Source organism: Vulpes vulpes, chromosome X (genome assembly GCF_048418805.1).
Source record: "Vulpes vulpes isolate BD-2025 chromosome X, VulVul3, whole genome shotgun sequence".
Classification (NCBI taxonomy): domain Eukaryota; kingdom Metazoa; phylum Chordata; class Mammalia; order Carnivora; family Canidae; genus Vulpes; species Vulpes vulpes.
In genome coordinates, this window is record NC_132796.1 from 82187218 (window position 1) to 82206282 (window position 19065).

Genomic DNA, 19065 nt, shown 5'->3' on the forward strand with positions numbered 1-19065 from the left:
TCCTGCAAAGGTGTTCTGTATTGTCAGCCCAACCTTCAACCCTTCTCTTATGTCTATTGCTGGCTAGTGATTTCTGACAGTTCCAGCAATGACTGGAATCCTCTTGCCTTTAGTCAACAAGTAGAGTTTCTATAGTTGTTGCTGTTCCAACTATAATGGAACTCTGGACTGCAGTTCCATAAGTACAACCCTAGGGCTATGTAGAGTTCTTACTGTACTCTTATTTGCCTTCACCAAGACTGCTAATATCCAGACATCCCCTCTTTAAGGACTTGTTATCACACTATTGTGTTGATCTGCTTCGGACTCAGATCTTATGTTCCTGTACTTGGTCCCTCTGTATTCCCCAACTGTTTGTTTATCTCTGTCTTGAATACCTAATCCACACCTATGTACACTCAGACTCTATGCTGCCCTCCTGCTTACATTTAGCCTTCTTAGCATTGATCCCTGACCTCTGATTCTGCCTATGCTAGGCCTCCAACTAATCTGGACCTCTCTGAGTATTACTCTCAGCATGCATACTGTAATTTGAAACTTTGCTTATGCTCTTTCTGTCTCTTCTGGTTCCCTGGATACTGTTCCCAGCTTCATCCTATGACTCACTTTGGTTTATGAACCAAGCCGCAATGGGACTCTAGCTTGACTATTAGCCACAGGCTCACTGGACCAACTTGGCCCCTACTTCTGGTCCTTCTTTACTTGTCTTGAAAAATAAGACAAGTATCCTTAATGCAGATATGACGGCCATTAGATTTTTTTTAAAAAGCAAAATAAGAACCTCATCTAACCACTTTATAAACTTTTCCAACATCATATTTTGTACAAGGGTATTTAATAATATAGGAAAAAATGTTCATCATTTATTATTGATATGATAAAAATCAAGACCCAAAGTCGTGTGTACAATATTGTTCCATTTTAAAAAAATGTGTAACACACATACTTGTGTAGAAAAAAAGACTGAAAGACTACATATAAAAATGTTGACAGTGGTTTTGTTTAAATGATGGGGTACCCAAGGAATTTTTTTGTTTGCCTTTTTCTCTATTTTCCAAGTAATCTATGATGAGCATTTTATATTTTTGTACTTGAAAAAATACATTATTTTTACATTAAAAATATATTATTTTTCTTTTCTAAAAAATAAATTTTCTAATAAAAGGCTTAAAAATTTGGTTATCATCTTAATGTTTGATCACTGTGGCCAAAGGCACACTCCTCCTATCAGTAATCTCACAAAGTACTCCTTCTGTGACCCAGGATGCATCAGGCCTCCAATATCTTCAACTTCTTCTGTAAGCACATTTCTCCCTGAGAGGCAGTAGCAAGGAGCTAATGATGAAAAAAAGACATCCAGAAAGGGAAGGAAAATCTTAGCAGTGAACTCAAATGCCATTCTTCCTGTGGAGACAGAAAGATCAAACCATTGTGATGCCCCTTCCCTATTTTAATGGACTGAGCAGGACACAGAAATGCTTGAAATTCAAGCCACCCTTTGTCACTTCTGTGGAATGGCTCAGGAGGCAAAAATACCCCCTCTAGTGTGAAACATACAATGATATCTTCTCTGAAGCAGCAGAGACCATTTGACAATCACAAAGAGTAGGCTAACTGAAAACTCTGAATGTGTACAAAATACTGAGGTATGCAGTGAGCAGGCCATGCAGAGAGAAACCATGTCTCTTATGCTCTAGTCAGGAGACACAAAACATAAAGTCATATAAAGAGGAATAAATAGCCAGCAAGAAATAATGGGTATCAAGGAGCTCTGTGAGCATGAAAACCTATATAAACCCAAGGGAGCTGCTACCAGTAGGGTTTCTAGTGTAGTGGTTCTCACAAACTTCAATGAATAGCCAAACCTCCAAGGGGCTAGAGAACATTCAGGTTCCCAGACTTCATTCTCAAAAATTGTCCTTCAGAAATTTTAAGACAAAATGAAACAAACTATGTTTGGATGACTTTGATGCCTGTTGTTTATGGACTGCACCCTAAAAAAAATGTGATATAGTGATTAAGAGCCTGGAAGATGGAGACAGAAAAAAAACCCTATTTGAATTCTGGCCCTGCCATTTAGTATCTATGTGACATTGGCCAAGTTACCCAAACACTCTAAGCCTTGTTGCTTCATCTTCAAAGAGAGATGACAAGAACCTACCTCAGAGGGTGGTGATGAAGAGTGAGATAATTCATAAAAAACTTCTAGTATAAAGACACATTTAACAAATTTTAGCTACCACAACCACCATCACTATCACCATAATCATTAAGACATATGGTAACTGTTAAAAGGGTGACAAGTATATTATATGCTATAGGAGTCAGAAGCGGTGAGAGATTACTTCTCCTTCCAGAATGGTCAAAAAAAAAAAAAAACCCTTCACCAGGAAGGTGCAACTTGAACTGAACCTTGAAAGGTAAGGTTTGGCCAGGTAGGGAAAAGAGAAGATACACAAAGACAGTGTAGAAGTCAAACTTTATCTACTCCCTAATTGTTTCAAGGTCCAGGTCTGGAGAAAAGCAGACCACATCAGTCCTGATAGAACTAGATACAGTCAAGGAAAACCCCTGGGCAAATCTGTAGCTGAGGTGAGATGGGGAATAGGAACCTGAGACCTTCTATTGCTTTGGCTGGAAATTATCTCTAGGACCAATTAGATTATTTAGGCAGGACTGAAAGTAAAATTCTATGCCATATAACTAAGTGGCTCATTACCCACCAAATAAAAAGCTATAGAATCTTCTCTCCATTGAGTGGTTTCCAGCCTAAAGAAGGGGTAGGTAACAGGGTTGATCTCTTACTTTTGCTGCTGACCAGCTGTGGAACTATTGGACAGCCCCTTAACCAATCTTCAAATTATTTCCTCAAGTACAAACTGTGGCTATAATATCTGTCATAACTTTATACTTCTGAGTTTACAGGTTTGGCATCCAAGACTTCTTTTTGCGTAATAATTTCCCTATCGCTAGAATAATTTTGCAGTATATCCATTGATTCATATAATTTCATGAACTGAATTCTAAGCCATATATTTTATATAACATACAGATAAAAACCAGGAAATGTTTTGAGAGCTTTGCTTTTTCACCAAGATATGACTTTACTGCATTCTAAATATAATCTTACAGAGCAGGTGTAAACAATCAACACTTAGGGACACTTTGGTATATATCACACTAGTTGAATTTATTAAGCAGTATTTTTAAGTCCTGGTCTTATGTTTTTATTAAAATGCTCCATTTATGATTGGACATGTTCCCAGAATTACTTCAGGTGCTAGGATTTTGTTAGGTTGGCTCCTGATCAGTTCCTTTATAAGCAGTTAGGGACTTTCTTCCTCTCTCCTTGATGAGTAATATAATCTCTGTATTTTGATTGCTAAAATTGATTAAAGGGATAACTTTAGCTTGTGCTTTTAGTGTTCCAGATTAGTTAGGGGGTCCTTACTCTTCTTTTAGTTTATTTCTCTCTTTTTTTATGCAAGATAAAAAGCAAAACTCAACAAACAAATAAGCAGATAACCAAAAAGACACAGAGAAAACAGACCACATAGCTGTATCTCTCCTGATAGTAACATAAACCTAACATGACTGGATTGTTGCCATCAGAAAGTGGCACATGTCTACTTTTCAGACAGACCCAGCATTTGAATGTACAGTACTGTGTTCCTAGAGACTGTGTCTTAAAGTAGGTCCCATATGGCAAATTCCTGTCTGCGCATGTGCCAAAACCTGACTGTATGTGCTGTTGTCTTTTTTCTGTTTGATCATGGACAGAAACCAAGGAACAAGTGGTTAAAGATGACTAGAATTGAAATGAAGTCAGTGGCCTGAGTAAATAGTATGGTGGAGAATTTGGGGATACAGGGAGAGATAAGAACTCCCTGTATTATCTGATATATATAATGCTTACCGGACCCTTTATAATACCTTTAAATATTTTTGCTCGTCTCACCCTCACAACACTTCTATTAGTAAATACTGTTATTATCTCCATTTTAGAAATGAGGAGACAGGGGCATAAAGTAGTGACTTGCCCAAGGTAACAGCTGAGCAACACACAGGTAGCAAGACTGAGATTAATTAAAGAAATTAGGTTTGAACACAAGAAGTCTGGATCCAGAGTATAAATACTATACTATTTTTAAGAAAAAGAATTGCATTCAGTTTAAACATTTATATACAATGAACTATAAAGGATGCATAATGGGTTCTGATATCAACTTGTCATTTTCTCTCTCTAGAGGAGTATGACTCCATCTGTTCTGTGTGCCTGACATTATCCTTGCCTCCCTCTGACTCCACAGGGATGCCCTCTTTCTGCTTCAGAATTTGTTACCAAGTGGTCTAACCAGTTAAAGATGAAGGCTATGGCCTTGAGAAAAAAAGAACTCTACCCCACCATCTCTTTTATTCAAGCCAAGAAAGTAATTGGCTAATGAAAGAGATGTTCGGTGTATTATGGAGTGAATGTCCAGGAAAGGAAAAGCAAATGACTTTTTTTTGATTCATCAGTTAAAGAAATAGAAGCTAGTGCCTTAGAGTTGGAGCTAGAATTGTTTCCATGGTTCTGACTACTACCTTTACAGTACCCACATGCAACTGTACAATTATTCCATGCCTCCCTTTGGCCAGTAGTTTTATCTTCTAGATAGAGCAGTGGACAAAGCAAATGCATAATTTTGCTGCCAGAAGCTTTCTATCCAGAAGTCTGAAGATGCTGAGAAGGTGAAACTGAGAGGGGAATTACTTGGGAAAGCATCAGTCCATAGCCTCTCAAGGAGGTGTAGTTGCAGAGGGAGGCAGTGCAGCATTATTGTATGGAGCACAGACGAGTCAGGCTGCTTAGGTCTGAAACCAGGCTCTGCTACATACTGGCTGCATGATGGTAGGCTATAGGCATAGCCCTTCTTTGCCTGGAGTTTCTCAAAAGTAAAATGGTGATGGACACATAATTGAGCCTAACTTACCTCTATGACTTGTTCTGAAGATAATTAGATTAATATTTGTAAAACTTTTATATGCCTGTCTGTTAGCATCATGAGTATTTATTAAAACATAAATAGAGCCCCATAAAGTGGTTTATTACCCCATTTTTGTTCAGTACTTAGAGTTGTGGTTATGCACTGATAAAACTGAAAATATTTGCATGTCATCAACATTGCAAATTAAGCTATTTAGTGCTTCTATGAAGAGGGAACCCCCGCCCCCCCCTGCCTTTCTCAGCATTTTCTTCCTGCAACAGTAATGACTTGAATACAGTAGGCTTTTACTATTTTTACTTTTAACTGTTCTAGCTAGAAAACTGACTTAAAATCTTCCAGTTATAAATCCAAACTTTATTCAGAACAGAAATGAGGTCTTAAATGTGAAAGTGCTTTAATGCTAAGAGATCCTGAAATTCTGGTGCTAAAGCCTCTTTGAGGTTGACTCTTTGAGGCAGCCAGTTTTTAAGGGTATCTTGAACAGCAAATATGAATATTTAAGACTAATGATAAAATAGTAATAACAATAATAACACTAATATGGATAATTACCACTTACCAAGTCCTCACAGTGTACCAGGAACTGTGCAAATGCTTCACATGCATCCTATATACATGAAACCCTCTCATTATTTCTAACCAATCTCTCACTGTCCCCATGAGCCACTTCAGAAAAGAATTTAAGAGGGATAGTGGCAAGATGGGACCAGGACCACATTATGTTTTGTTTTCCTGCCTTGGCATGGCATCATCCTAAGAATTGATTGGCCGTCTGGAAGATGATCTTGAGTTAGTTGGGGGAACCTGAATTCCATAAAAAGTGTTTGCTGCTTTGGCCATGTGATCCCATCCTGCCAGGCATCACTGGATCTTTTTTTTTTTTTTTTTAATCCCCAGGAACATTTTAGCCTTCTTTTTCTGTATAGCTACAGAACAGACCAGAACAGAATAATACCACATTTTAAGGCACTCATTTTCAGACTGTTTTAATTTACCTCATGTAGGACAATGAGAATCACCTGTTCTCCCTTAAATCTCAGACATAATCCCATAAGCCATACTAGCTGGGAAGGTGCCCATCAAATGCGAACTGGATCTAGATGTTGATGTTACCACAGTAGCCTTCTGAATACACACAGAGTTCATTTATTGATAGGCACAGTGCTTATGGATGTGTACACAAAGAGTAATTGAGATGATAATTTAAACATTGTTATAAACACTTGTGGGGGAGATCTTTCCTAGCTTCCATTCACAAGGAAGCCAGTCCACAGATTGTTAGGCTTCAAATTGAGTCAAGGAATTGAGGCTTAACAGGTGGTCTTTATGTTCAAAATTCATGCTACAGACATCTCACAGTCTTCTGCTTTTAGCTCTATTTCCTCTAGTCCAGGTAGGTTTGTAATGAATTTTCCTCATCCTTTGGCATAATGCTGGTATCTGTGGGTGAAAGAGGAAGCCAGTTGTAAAGAATAGAAGTCCACTTAGGCTAGTTTAAATTACAAAGGAAAGTTGCATCAGAAGGACCAAGGTAGGGCATGGCTCCGGAAGGAATGAAGGGAAAAAAACACAGTGTTTTGTATAGAAAATCATTAGGCAGCTGTATCTTCCTTTTTTCTTGGTGCTACATGGTTTCTTTGTTTCTATGTACTTCATTTAACTGTTCTCTCCTTACAGATTAGCTTTCTATATTGATTCATGGTTTCTCTGTTTTCCCATAACTATGGTTTGTAAGTGACTCTGTCTTGCCATGGCACCAACTCTGGCCCAACTAGAGATGACCTTATAGCTAATTCATTTAGTCACTCACTATGTCCAAATAATTACCTCAACATAATTTATGGATTGGTAACTTCTGGGTCAGGTGTTCACCTCAATCCAAAATATGACTACTATCCTTTCATCAGGGTCTAAAACTAGGTGGACAATTTCAAATAAGGAGGCTTTGGCTAGGTGACAACTCATATCTACTATGTGTGCCATCTGTAGATTTTAGAGAAATCAAAGTCTACCGTAGGGCTCTTTTGGTGACAGAAAGCACAGTTCAAACTAGTTTAATAAATAAAAGGGACTATACCAGGTCACATATCTGAAAGTTCCAGGAGTAAGGCTGACTAGAGCGGGGAATTCAAATGATATGTTTAAGAATCTCTATCACCTTTAGGTTCTGCTTTCTTTTGTGCTGGAAGCTATCCCCAACAAGGTGATGAAGAAGGCAGTATCTCTAAACTTAACATTTTACCAGTGTAACAACATTGGCAAAAAAACAAACCAAACCAAATTAAAAAAAAAAACCCACAAGCTCCTCATCTCTAATAATTTCTACTAGTGTCCAAATTTTCTCTAATTGAACTGGTTTGGATATCTGCTCACTTTCAAACCAGGATGATATTGTCCTTTTATTGGCCAATCCTGGGTTATTTGCCTATTTCTAAAGTGTTCTTTTTAATTTTTATTTATTTATGATAGTCACACACAGAGAGAGAGAGAGGCAGAGACATAGGCAGGGGGAGAATCAGGCTCCATGCACCGGGAGCCCGACGTGGGATTCGATCCCGGGTCTCCAGGATCGCGCCCTGGGCCAAAGGCAGGTGCTAAACCGCTGCACCACCCAGGGATCCCTATTTGCCAATTTCTAGATCTGGAAGGAGTGATTAAGCCAAAAAGAAGTGGTGGGCTTTTTAACTAGAATAGAGGATACTGGACAAGTAAAAATAACTGATGTCAACCTCACTGGCACATAGAAGATTAAGACAATGCCCTTAATCTCATCTGCAGTCTTCTCAAATCAATAGCCACCTAGCTTCAAGGGCAGCATAAAGATTAAAATATCAAGCATGCTGCATTGATGGCTTCTTAGGATACCATCTGTATATGCAGGGAGTTTATATGTGTCTATACAAATAACATTGAGGTTGTATGTCCAAATACAAACAACACTGATATAATCAAGGTGTGTTTGGCTAATAATTCTGTGAACTGATGATCATCCTCCCTCTGAACCTCAGCTTACCCATGTACAAATTAGAGTAGTTATACTAGACAAGCTTAACGAGGACCTTTCAAACACTGACATACAACTTAACTTCAGGTGCTCAGACACCTGTCTGGAAGACAAGCATTTAAGCATGATCTGATCCTCATGTCCAGAGCCCCAAAATAATAGATAGTAATAGGATTTTTGGTTATACTATCAATACTATTCATATGCCCTAAGCATGTGCCTTGTTCTTTAAATTTTTCTTTGTAGTCATGGGAATGAGTTTCCACTGAATGATCCAAACTCACTTTTTTTTTTCAAACTCACTTTCAACCAATTCTAGGATGCATATGTGAAACAGCTGATCACACTTACGTGGCAGATAAAACATGGTCAAAGCCAACTGGCCCATTTTGTAGAAAGAAACCAAGATAAAACTAATTTATCTGTCAGAATTCTTTATGTTTTAAGTGACTAAAAACCATCTCAAAGTAATTTATATAATAAAGAGGATGTGTAGAGGAAACTCATATAACTTAAAATCCTGGAGTTAAATAAAGCTTGATCCAACAACTCAAACAATGTCACTGACAATCCAGCCTCTCTACAACTTTATGACTTCTGCAGTCCTGACTACATCCTCATGGTAGATATTTGGCAGTTCTAACTTTTCCCACCTCATGATAACAAAATGAGTGCTACCAATGGCTGCAATTCTGGACTTCTCATTTTCTCTGTATTATCTAGGGGAAGACAAAATTTCTTGTAGTAGTTTCTGCACTAGCCCTATTCATTCTCCATAATTAGCATAAATTAAGTCTTCTATTCATCCTTGAACTAATCACTTTGGCCAAGAGGATGAAATTTGCTGATTTGTAGTCAATGCCCATCTCTGGACTTAGGGGATGGAATCAAGCCGTCCGAACCATAATGACTAAAAGTCAAGGAAGAATGAATTCCTCAAAGGACAATCAGTGTATCATTGCTGGAAGAGAAGTATGGCTGCTAGAGAGGCAAACAACAGGAGTCAATGTTTAGCTAATAAAGATATTAGGTCTACAGTATGTCAAACCAAAGAATTCTATTCTTTAGTTAAATATCAGAAACGCCTTATCTTTCTATGAAGACAAGTATTTTTTAAATTTTTTAAAGATTTTATTTACTTATTCATGAGAGACAGAGAGAGAGAGAGAGAAAGGGAGAGACACAGGCAGAGGGAGAAGCAGGTTTCATGCAGAAACCCGACGTGGCATTCGATCCCACATTTGGGATCCAGGTCTCCAGGCATTTGGCATTTGGTCTCCAGGATCACGTCCTGGACCAAAGGCAGGGGCTAAACCACTGAGCTACCCAGGGATCCCCGAAGATAAGCATTTAGATACTATAACCAGCTAATTAATAAACAATAACTGGAACTTGAAGAGGTCTGAGCAGGAAATAGCTTTGTTTGTTCACCCCATATTGTCTTAAATCATGCTATGGAGTCTCCTTTTCCTGTTCCATAATGACTCCTGGGAATAGTATATAGCTTTTCCATACTTTCAGCTATAAGGTTTGCTTTACCTTGAACCTTAAGACTTTTTTAGTTAATGAAAAATCTAGCCAGTGTAAAGTAAAACTTTAGTCTCCTGTGCTCTCCCTTTCTCTAGCTTAAGGATTTACAGTTAAGAATCGGGGTGATCTTTCCTCCTCTATTTCAAATGGTTCTTACGCTCCTGTGCTTTCATCCCCCTGTTAGCTGGGACAAAAGAAAAACTCAAGCAAGAATCTGTTTTTACTTAATTGGTGCTTCTGACAGTTCTCTCTTAGCTAGCACTGACGGCCACTGGCATTGAAGTCCAGGCTCTTTAATGAAGCATGTTTTGGAGCTGTCCGAAGCTGCTTCTCTAGATGCCACAACATTGTACAGTTTCCTGAGGCAATATAAGTTCTCCCTAACCAGAACTAGTGCACATTTTGAAAGCTACAAGTTTTCAAATGGAGGCAGCAATTTACTAGATCAGAGTGAAGTTCTTATAGGAACATGGAAAAGCCAGAGGTTCTTATGCATTTAACACAAAATAACCATAATAATAGCAATTGCAAGAAAAAAATATTTGTTCTATAAGCATCCTGTCTTAGCCTTTTTTTTTCACAAGAGTTGTATGCATTAAGCCTGTTCTGTCTGAGCCTGACTGTCTGAATGTCATTTTGTTTTCTTCTTTCATATTCCCCATCCCTTACTCACTGCTTATTTTTTTGGCAGATACAGTTCTTAAACTGATCTTCTTTATCCTTTGGCCTCTTCTAATACTGACTCCACCTTTCCCTATTCAGGTTCTTTTTAAATCAAGATGTAGATTGTTTTTTAAAGTGTAAGATAATAGAATATAGAGAAAAAACTTTAGAAATCCCACAACTATGCAAACTCTAATCAACCATTGTTTTTGTTGCTTACCAAAAGACCTAGATCAGAATAGTGCTAAGAGGAACTCTTTTGGGGCACAAAACATCCAGTTTAAATGACTCTTGTTTGTATTAATTTGACAGATCTTTGAACTTTTAGATCCCCTTCCTCCATCCTCATACTATGTTACTATATATGTCTGCCTTCTGTTCTTTGGTTCCCTTTCCTAAACTCATTTCAACATTTGTCTTTGGCCTTTTGTTTACAAGAATATTATGGTAAGTGAGTTTCTTCATTCCATTCCTCTCTTGGTAATTTTGTGTCATTTTCCCTACTCTATGCTTATTTAAAACTGGAGAAGAAGCATTTCATTAAACCTGATAGGCACAATGAGTCATTTAAGATCGTTATGAAACCCAATTCATAATAGTATGACTTATTCCAATGTCTCTGGAGTTACTTATTGCCTAGGAAGGCAGAGTGCTCTTTGTATTCCAGAAGAGAAACAGAAGAAAAAGAAAGGATGAAAACCTTTAGTTGTTCTAAATAAAATTAATTTTGAATTAGACAGCACAGAACAAGGAATAAAATATTCATGTCACTTAAATACATACAGTTGACCCTTGAACAACATGGGTTTGAACTGCATGAGTCCACTTATTCATGTTTTTTTTAATAAAAACAGTGGAGTACTATAAATGCATTTTCTCTTCCTTATGATTTTCTTAATAGCATTTTCTTTTCTCTAGCTTTCTTTATTATAAAAATATAGTATGTAATATGTATAGCATAGAAAATGTGTATCAATTGACTGTGTTATTGGTAAGCCTTCCAGTCAACAGTAGGCTATTAGTAGTTAAGTTTGAGAAGAGTCGAAAGTTGTATGTTTCTGTCTGCATAGTGTGTGGGAGGGGTTGATCCCTAATCCTCACATTTTTCAAATTGTACACACATAATTTCACACACGAAAACACTCCAATGTTTGCCTGGGAGTTTATTTTCCCTATTGCAGTGCTATCTTCCTTTAGGGAAGAAATTCTTCCCCAGATAGGTTGCTATTCCAACTGGGAAAAAAAAAAAGTACATGCATTTGCTCATACACACACACACACACACACACACACACGCACACACACACAGAAATTAGCAACTGTTTTAGTGTATAGCTTTAGAAGATCAACTAAAAATCTCTGTGCTCCTACTCTCATCCCTAGGGTCTCTGTTTTTAGCCATTTCCTCATTCTTTCTCACTGCTCCTCCCACTGCCTTATGGGAATAGGTAACTTTTACAGGTTATTTATTTATTAATTTTTTAGAGAGAGAGAGAGACAGGGAGGAGTAGAAGGGCTGAGGAAGAAGGAGAGAGACTCTCAGGCAGGCTCCATGCTCAGTGCAAAGCCCAATGCAGGGGTTGATCTCAAGACCCTGAGGTCATGACCTGAGCTGAAGTCAAGAGTTGGATACTTAACCAGCTGAGTCACCTAGGTGCCCCTATAGTTTACTTATGACTTCGATCTCCAAAAAGTTCAAAATATAACTTTATAATTTTCTTTTTATTATTTTTTTCAAGACTGAGTGTTCTAGGATGCATTATTTGTGATTTTGATCAGATAGCTCCCTTTTCAGAGAAAACTCCAAAAGTTTTCATTAAGCAACCTCCTTACTCTATCCTGTAATCCAATCTTTATGCTCTACCTTCTTCATACAGAGTAGAGGTTCCTCTCTCTGTCTGGACAGTCTTACTGAGTATCTTTCATGAGAACTGTTTTGGCCTCATAAATGTGCTTAATATTCCTGTTAAGTCCCTTCCCTTACTGTCCCTTCCCACCCCTCCCTACCCTTCCCCCCATACCTTCTTGCCCCCCTTCTTTCTCTCTCTCTCTCTTTAATTATATTCTCACTTTGGTTAATTGAAAATTTTGAGGCTTAATTGAAAATCAAGAGGCTCTATCCTTAATTCTGGTGAATGTACACTCTTTCATGGCAACAAGAATCCATATCTGGCCCATTTGTAGGGCCAGATTTTTTGCTGAGTCGTTGACTCCAAGGAGGCTAAATTCTCTTTCTCCATTTCCCAACTTTGACAGCCACCTTCTACCAAGAATGTGTGCCACTCCCAAGTAACTATAGATTCCTTTTTTACCCTCATTTTCTACAAAGATCCAGAGAATATTTGCAAGACCCATAAACATTCAGATCCTTTTTGTATAAATGTCCCTCTAAGAAGTTACTCAGATATGATCATGAAACTAAAGCTGTCTCTTAGCTAGTACTTCTAAAACATCCCCACCAGTGATGTACATCTTGCAGTTCATGAGCACATGCATTTGTTTATTGAGCAAACAGAATGAGCCCTTGCTACTCTTCTGGCTGCAGGTGGTAGAGTAGTGAACAGAAACGGCATGGTTCTTGCCATCATGGAGTTTTCATTTAGTGACACATTTCATTGAAAGACACGTAATAAACAAGTGAACAGATTGATAAAATCACTTGTGATAGTTCTTTTTTTTTTGTTAACTTTTTATTTATTTATGATAGTCACAGAGAGAGAGAGAGAGGCAGAGACATAGGCAGAGGGAGAAGCAGGCTCCATGCACTGGGAGCCCGATGTGGGATTCGATCCCGGGTCTCCAGGATCGCGCCCTGGGCCAAAGGCAGGCGCCAAACCGCTGCGCCACCCAGGGATCCCCTATAGTTCTAAGCAGTATGATGGAAGAAAGAGGATAATATGCAAGAGACTAGGCAAAGAGAGGGGGCCATTTTATAGTGAATAGTTAGGGAAGGTCTCCTTGAAGATGTGAAGTTTGAGTCAAGACTTGAAAGATGAGAAGGAAAAGGCCAAGTAAAGATCTAGAGAAAGAATGTTTTTAGGCACAGAGAACAGCCACAGTATGGACTCAGTTTGGAGTGTTTGAAAAGCCGAAAAAAATCAGTGCAGAGGGATCAGAATGAGCAAAGGGCAGCATGGTAAGAAATGAGATCATAGAAATGGACAGGGGAAGCTTCTGATAAAGAAAGTTTTGGAAAAGCTTCACTATAATACCATGGCTTAGAGGTCTACACAGAAGTTTTACTTTTACAGTGTCTTCTCCCAACAGACTCTATGAGCCTCTTACCAACATCTAGTAACCAACCATCCTGGATTTCCTAGGATTGTCCTGATTCTAGCATTGTAACTCCAAGTCGTAGGAAACCCCTTAGGCCCAGGCAAACCAGGATAGTTATTCTATCACATCTCAGATTCCCTGTCTCTAACATGTACAAATACCATTTTACGGTCTGAGCTATATCTCTCCCAAGATTGCAGGGCAAAAGCACAAACTGTACTCTACAACCAACTTTATTTACCTCCCTTCTTTTACCACAAACCTCGGTTTCCTTTATTCCCTTCTCAAGGAGGCAAATGAATCTGTTCAGGGGAGGGGAGAAGTAGGAGAGCAGTGAGTTTGAGACTTAAGGAGAGATCAGCTCTGAATCAGACTTTGTGATGGGAACACTTGGAAGTCAGTGAAAACAGTAAAAGGTTTGCAGGTTGGCAGCAAAGGCCCACTCGATGCCAGAGAGCATGACTTGGAAATACATCAGCTCTGCAAGGCTCTATGGCCCTTTTTATCTGCAGGGAAACCAAGAAATGCATCATTATTTCTCCCTGTTAAATGCTTGGAGGGTCTCCAGGACAAGGTGCTATCTGCATTGAAATCATTACCAAGAGGACAACTGCTTTTAAATCAAGGGCAAGAGGGAAATGCATTGGGAAATGATGGGGTCATCTGTGAGATAAAACCCCTGCTTATTGTTGGTGTCATCTCCAGGAGTCCACAGCAGCTTGCCAACTGCCCATAGATTGGGAGCCCTACACACACACTTACACCAGAGTGGGACCAATCAGTACTAAGCTTCTGATATGTGCATCTTAAGTGTAACTGTAACCATGCGGTAGATTAACAAGAGACAGAAGTTGACTCACATTTTCACTGCAAAAATACACACCAGCTCCTGTTCAATTGCACTTTGTGAAATGCCCTTTGATTTAACATGCTCCTATTTTTGCTGTTGTATTTTTTTAAATAAAAGCTCATTATCTGAAACACCATTAACCTTCAGCACCATTGACATAAATATGACTCACTCTCCATATTAAACACAAATTGTTCAGCAGTTTGAGGACTGACCCATAAGCAGGACATACAGGAGGTAAACACAGTGGAACACACAGCTAGTTAGGGAGCCAGAGGCACTAATGGAGGATATTTTGGGGGAAGATGGGTGAGGAGGGAGGGGGAAATAATTTCTGATTATTAAGGGGCTTTGCTTTAGCTAATCATTATTGGCATTATTGACACTAGTGTCAACTCCTTCAGTTCCATGCACATTATAAGCAGGCACTCAGTAGAATTTGTTGGATTAAATGGGAACAGGAAGAACACGAGTAATAACAATCTATGTTATCTAATAGTTGCAAAGTTAATTTTAACAAAGTTTCCGATAACTTTCCAAGAAAGTAAATGTGATTGACTTGGGTTTTCTCTTCCATGGTTTCCCTGACACAAGGTTGCAATCACAGTGAGATCAGGTAGGCTATTGCTTAGGCCATTGTGTAGTCTGGAGGGCACTCCCTCCCTAACATGCCACCGCTCCCCACTAGGACATATTCACAAATAATGAAGCCCAACTGAAATTCCAATATGGCAGTTTTATTTCTCTGGCTTTAAAGCACTGGGGCTTCAGAAATGGGCTCTTGATAAATAATAATTTTGGAAGTCCTAAGATTCCTAAAACAATTGTTGAGTTGAGCATCAGCATCTTGGCATGACTTTATAATTTAGAACTGCATTCAAGCATAATATCTCACTGAGATCTGGGGAAAGAAAGATGGATCTTTTTTGATGGGGGGTTGCTGGTGGGAGTACAAGGAGTAAAGAAGAGCTCCAGAGCATGGATCATAGCTGGGGAGGAAAAAATAACAAGGGCATCTCTGAGCTGCTATGGCACCAGAGGGTGGGAAGCAATACAGAGCAGAATGTGACATAAAAAAAAAAAGAGGTAAGAGAAAGAAGAAATATGATTAAATGGCCAGCAGATGGGGAAAAGAGAATGAAGTAGGTTAAATAAAGTCTAGATTATTTACTGGTATGGACTAGTATCATACTGCTATGAATGGTTTCTGAAATGATGCATTTTCTGAGGTCAAATTATTACTAATATTAATTCAATTAAAAAATATTTACTGCATATTACTGTATGCCACACACTGTTCTAGGTGTGGGTATACAGCAGTGACAGAGTCCCTTATGGAGTTTACATTCTGGTAGAGATTACCTGTAATTGCAATTCATGTATAGGATATAAGAAGGTGAGTAGGTCATTGTGTAAACAAGCATAAAGGAGGTGCTTAATCCAGTTTTCGGTAGGGTTGGGGAAGGCTTCTTGGAGGAAAATACCTTTAAATTATTATAAACAACTTAAAATACTGTTAAGCTATCATACCAGGGTTAGATACTTCCAACTTATTTCTGCTAGTTGTCATTCCTCTGGCTAGGAGACACTCTGCTATGTAAGGGTTTACTCTTCATAGATTAAGACCTTCAAATCACCAATAAGTAGTTTTTGGTGCCAGTTCAACTTACTTCATAAGAAGTTTGTAGACTTCCTGGGAAGTTCACCTGACTCAAGGTAGAAAGAATTACCCAGGGAATTCAATGTTGATGTTAGAGATTTGTCTGAACCACTAATAGGACTAATTGACCTCTAAATGTCCTTCTGACTTGAATTCCCATGATTTCTGGCCTATGTAGTTTGCCTTTCACTCCTATTCTCTTTCTATAACCTCATGCTACCTAAGTGTAAGGATATTAGGAAGGTACAAATTGCAACAATGTAGGCCATAGGCCCAGGTTTATCCAACTTAGAAAAGGGTCTTCCTCTGCCTTCTCAGTTATGGCTGCCTCTGAACCCAAGTTAAGTTCCTCCTTCCCCGATTATTTAAGCTAGATGTCTTCCAATCCAAGCCTGCCATCCTGGCTAAGCCCCTCTGGTTATTCAGGAAGTGTCTAGCTCCTCTAGTGCAGAGCACCTACTAAATTAAAGACCTTCTTTTCTTTCCTTCACCTCTGATGGCCTCCTGGAAACTCAGATTCTGTTTGAGCTGTGGCTTGCAGTAACCCACAGGCATTTTCAACTTTTTCCCCAAGGAGAGAGAGAGGCTTCTTTTGTTCAGTCATTAGACAACACCAATATGTGATGACAATGGAGGTAATTAGATAGAAAGTACATGAGCATCAGCAGACCTGAGTTTTAGTTTAGCTCTGCTCTGCCCTAGCTGTGGGATCTTGAGTAAGTCATTTATTTTTTGCTGTCCCTTGGTTTCCTCTTGAAAAAGAGATGATAATGGATGTGACAGAGCTCTGAAAAGTAGAATATTCAAAAAAGGCAAGGTAATAATTATTAGTATAACCAACATCACCACCATTGTCATCATATATGCAGACCTGACATAAGCTACACAGATGACACACTCAGGTGCATGCATTGGCAAGTGACTTCTCACAAAGTCTAAACATACCACACACCCCTCCCTGCCCAGCAGCTGCTTCTAGGGAAAGATGAGATATGATTTTGGAGTTTATGGCAGGATATGTGATCATGCAATTAAGCCTCTCCATCCAGATAACTGTTCTGCTCTCCAGAGTTAAGTATCTGTTTATTCAGGGGCTTATTTCACCAATATGCTAGGCTGCCTTCTCAGGCGGTTTGACATGCATTCTTCATGCACCCCTGCCTGCCAAATTCTTCTTTTGAAAGAATCCCCCTTTTTAAATTCACAATCCGTAAACTTTTGTGCAAACTTCAAATGTATTCGCATTTGTAGTATTCACAAATAATACCTATAATTTTTTTCTGTGTGTACTTGATAGGGACAGAATAAAAATGACAATTTTTTCTTCCTTAGTTGAGTACCCAAAGTGTCAAATGGTAAGGCTGGAGATCTGGTCTGAGGCAGCTTTGACCAACCCTGAAATAGAATCCTGAGAGGCCCACTCTGACTCCAATAAATAGGGTGTGGGCTCCCAGCTATGGGGGTAATGGAGATGATTAGGTGGTTGTCTTTCAGGCAAGTTGTCCTGCCTGGAGCACAGTTGAGAAGCAAGGAAGCTGTACAAAGGACTACTAGTAGTCAAAATAGCTATTACATGTCCTAACATTCATATCCTTTATACAGCAAGAAAACCCTTTCATCCTCACCCTATATTAATAGTTTTATTTTGTATACAGCTTTGGTATAATCAGCCATTTCCTTTCCCTGTCTATAGTAGATGGGAAACCACAAAATAGAAAGGAAACAAAGCATAGAATGCCCCCATTCCTATCGCTAGGTTATTAGTGTCAGACATACTGATAACTTCAAGAAATGACACAGGAGTGGAAACTGATAACTAAAAAGACCCAATAATGGAAACTTTCAGCTGTTTGGGAATTTTGAATGCCACGGCAAATAATAACTTGACCTAGAAGTACCTAAAGGCATCATTACATGAAAGCACCACACAATGCTTAAGGACTCATTAGGAAGAAAAAAACCTAAATTATATTAGATACCTTCTCTTTAAGTAAGCAGAGCCCTCTGTGTGTAATTTTAAAGAATGTTGAAATGAAAAAAAAACTGAAACTCAACAATTTAATCTCTTCCATTGATTCTTTTACTTGTAAAATATGAATTGAGCACTCGGCCATGTGTCAAACACTGGGGATAGAATGGTTGACAATACATAGCCCATGCCACCTTGGAGATCACATTCTAGTGGGAGAAACTGACAAGGGAACAAATGTTTAAAATGCAGCGTTAGAAGGGGATTAGCAAGGTGCTAAGAGACTGCACAGGAGAGACACTGGATATTAGCATATAGGGAAGGCTTCCTGGAGGATGTGATGTCTGAGTTAATAAGTTAGCCAGACAAAAATAAGTGAGGATGAATAGTTCTATGCAGAAGAAACATATGTTAGACAGAAAATGAAAAATAATATGGCATATTTGTGGAAATACAAGTGGTTCAGTGGGGAGGGAAAGATGTGTGAGTGCCAGATAACAGGTTTAGATGTTTGACATTTTTCATGAAGACAATGGGAAGCCACTAAAAAAAATTTTTTTAAGTTTTAAGTTACTGAGTAACATGAATCAATTTTAAAATTTTTAAATGTTTTCTTTAGCTACAGCGTGGATAGGAAGCAAGACTGTAGACAGGGAGTAGAGTTGGGTGGCTGTTTTAGTGATCCAAATGAAAGAAAATGAAAGCCTAGTCTAAGACAGTGGCCTTATCAATGAAGAGAAGATGGCTTTGATAGAGATTTAGAAATGGCATTGATAGGACATTGTGAATGTATGATCAGAGAGAGACACAGAAAGAGGAATCAAGGATAATACCCAATTTCCTATCATGTGAAACAGGGCAGATGGTGACTGTGCCATTTCATATACTAGTCCTACTTGGCCACATACTAACTTTTAAATCAAATTCAGTTTCCTCATTTGTAAAGTGAAGATTTTGGACTAGATCAGTGGTTCTCAATAGGGGAGATTTTTTTCCCTCACCCAGGGTACATTTGGCAATGTCTGGACATATTTCAATATGTCATCCCGGGGAAGGGGTGTTACTGGCATTTAGTGGGTAGAGGCTAGAGATACTGCTAAAGATCCTACAATGAACAGGAGAGCC

At 38.7% G+C, this 19065-nt stretch overlaps 2 protein-coding genes across 11 annotated transcripts in view; one reads left to right on the top strand and one right to left on the bottom strand.

Annotated features, from left to right (window-relative positions):
• RTL4 (retrotransposon Gag like 4) overlaps positions 1-19065 on the top strand; it is a 518532-nt gene that overhangs the window by 294388 nt on the left and 205079 nt on the right. The window lies entirely within an intron of this gene.
• Positions 6119-19065, bottom strand: part of LHFPL1 (LHFPL tetraspan subfamily member 1) — a 255441-nt gene continuing 242494 nt past the window's right edge. Inside the window, exon 4 of the mRNA XM_072743350.1 lies at positions 6119-6428. Within this exon, the coding sequence (XP_072599451.1) occupies positions 6373-6428 (56 nt within the window). The 3' untranslated portion in view covers positions 6119-6372. The remainder of the gene's footprint in view (positions 6429-19065) is intronic.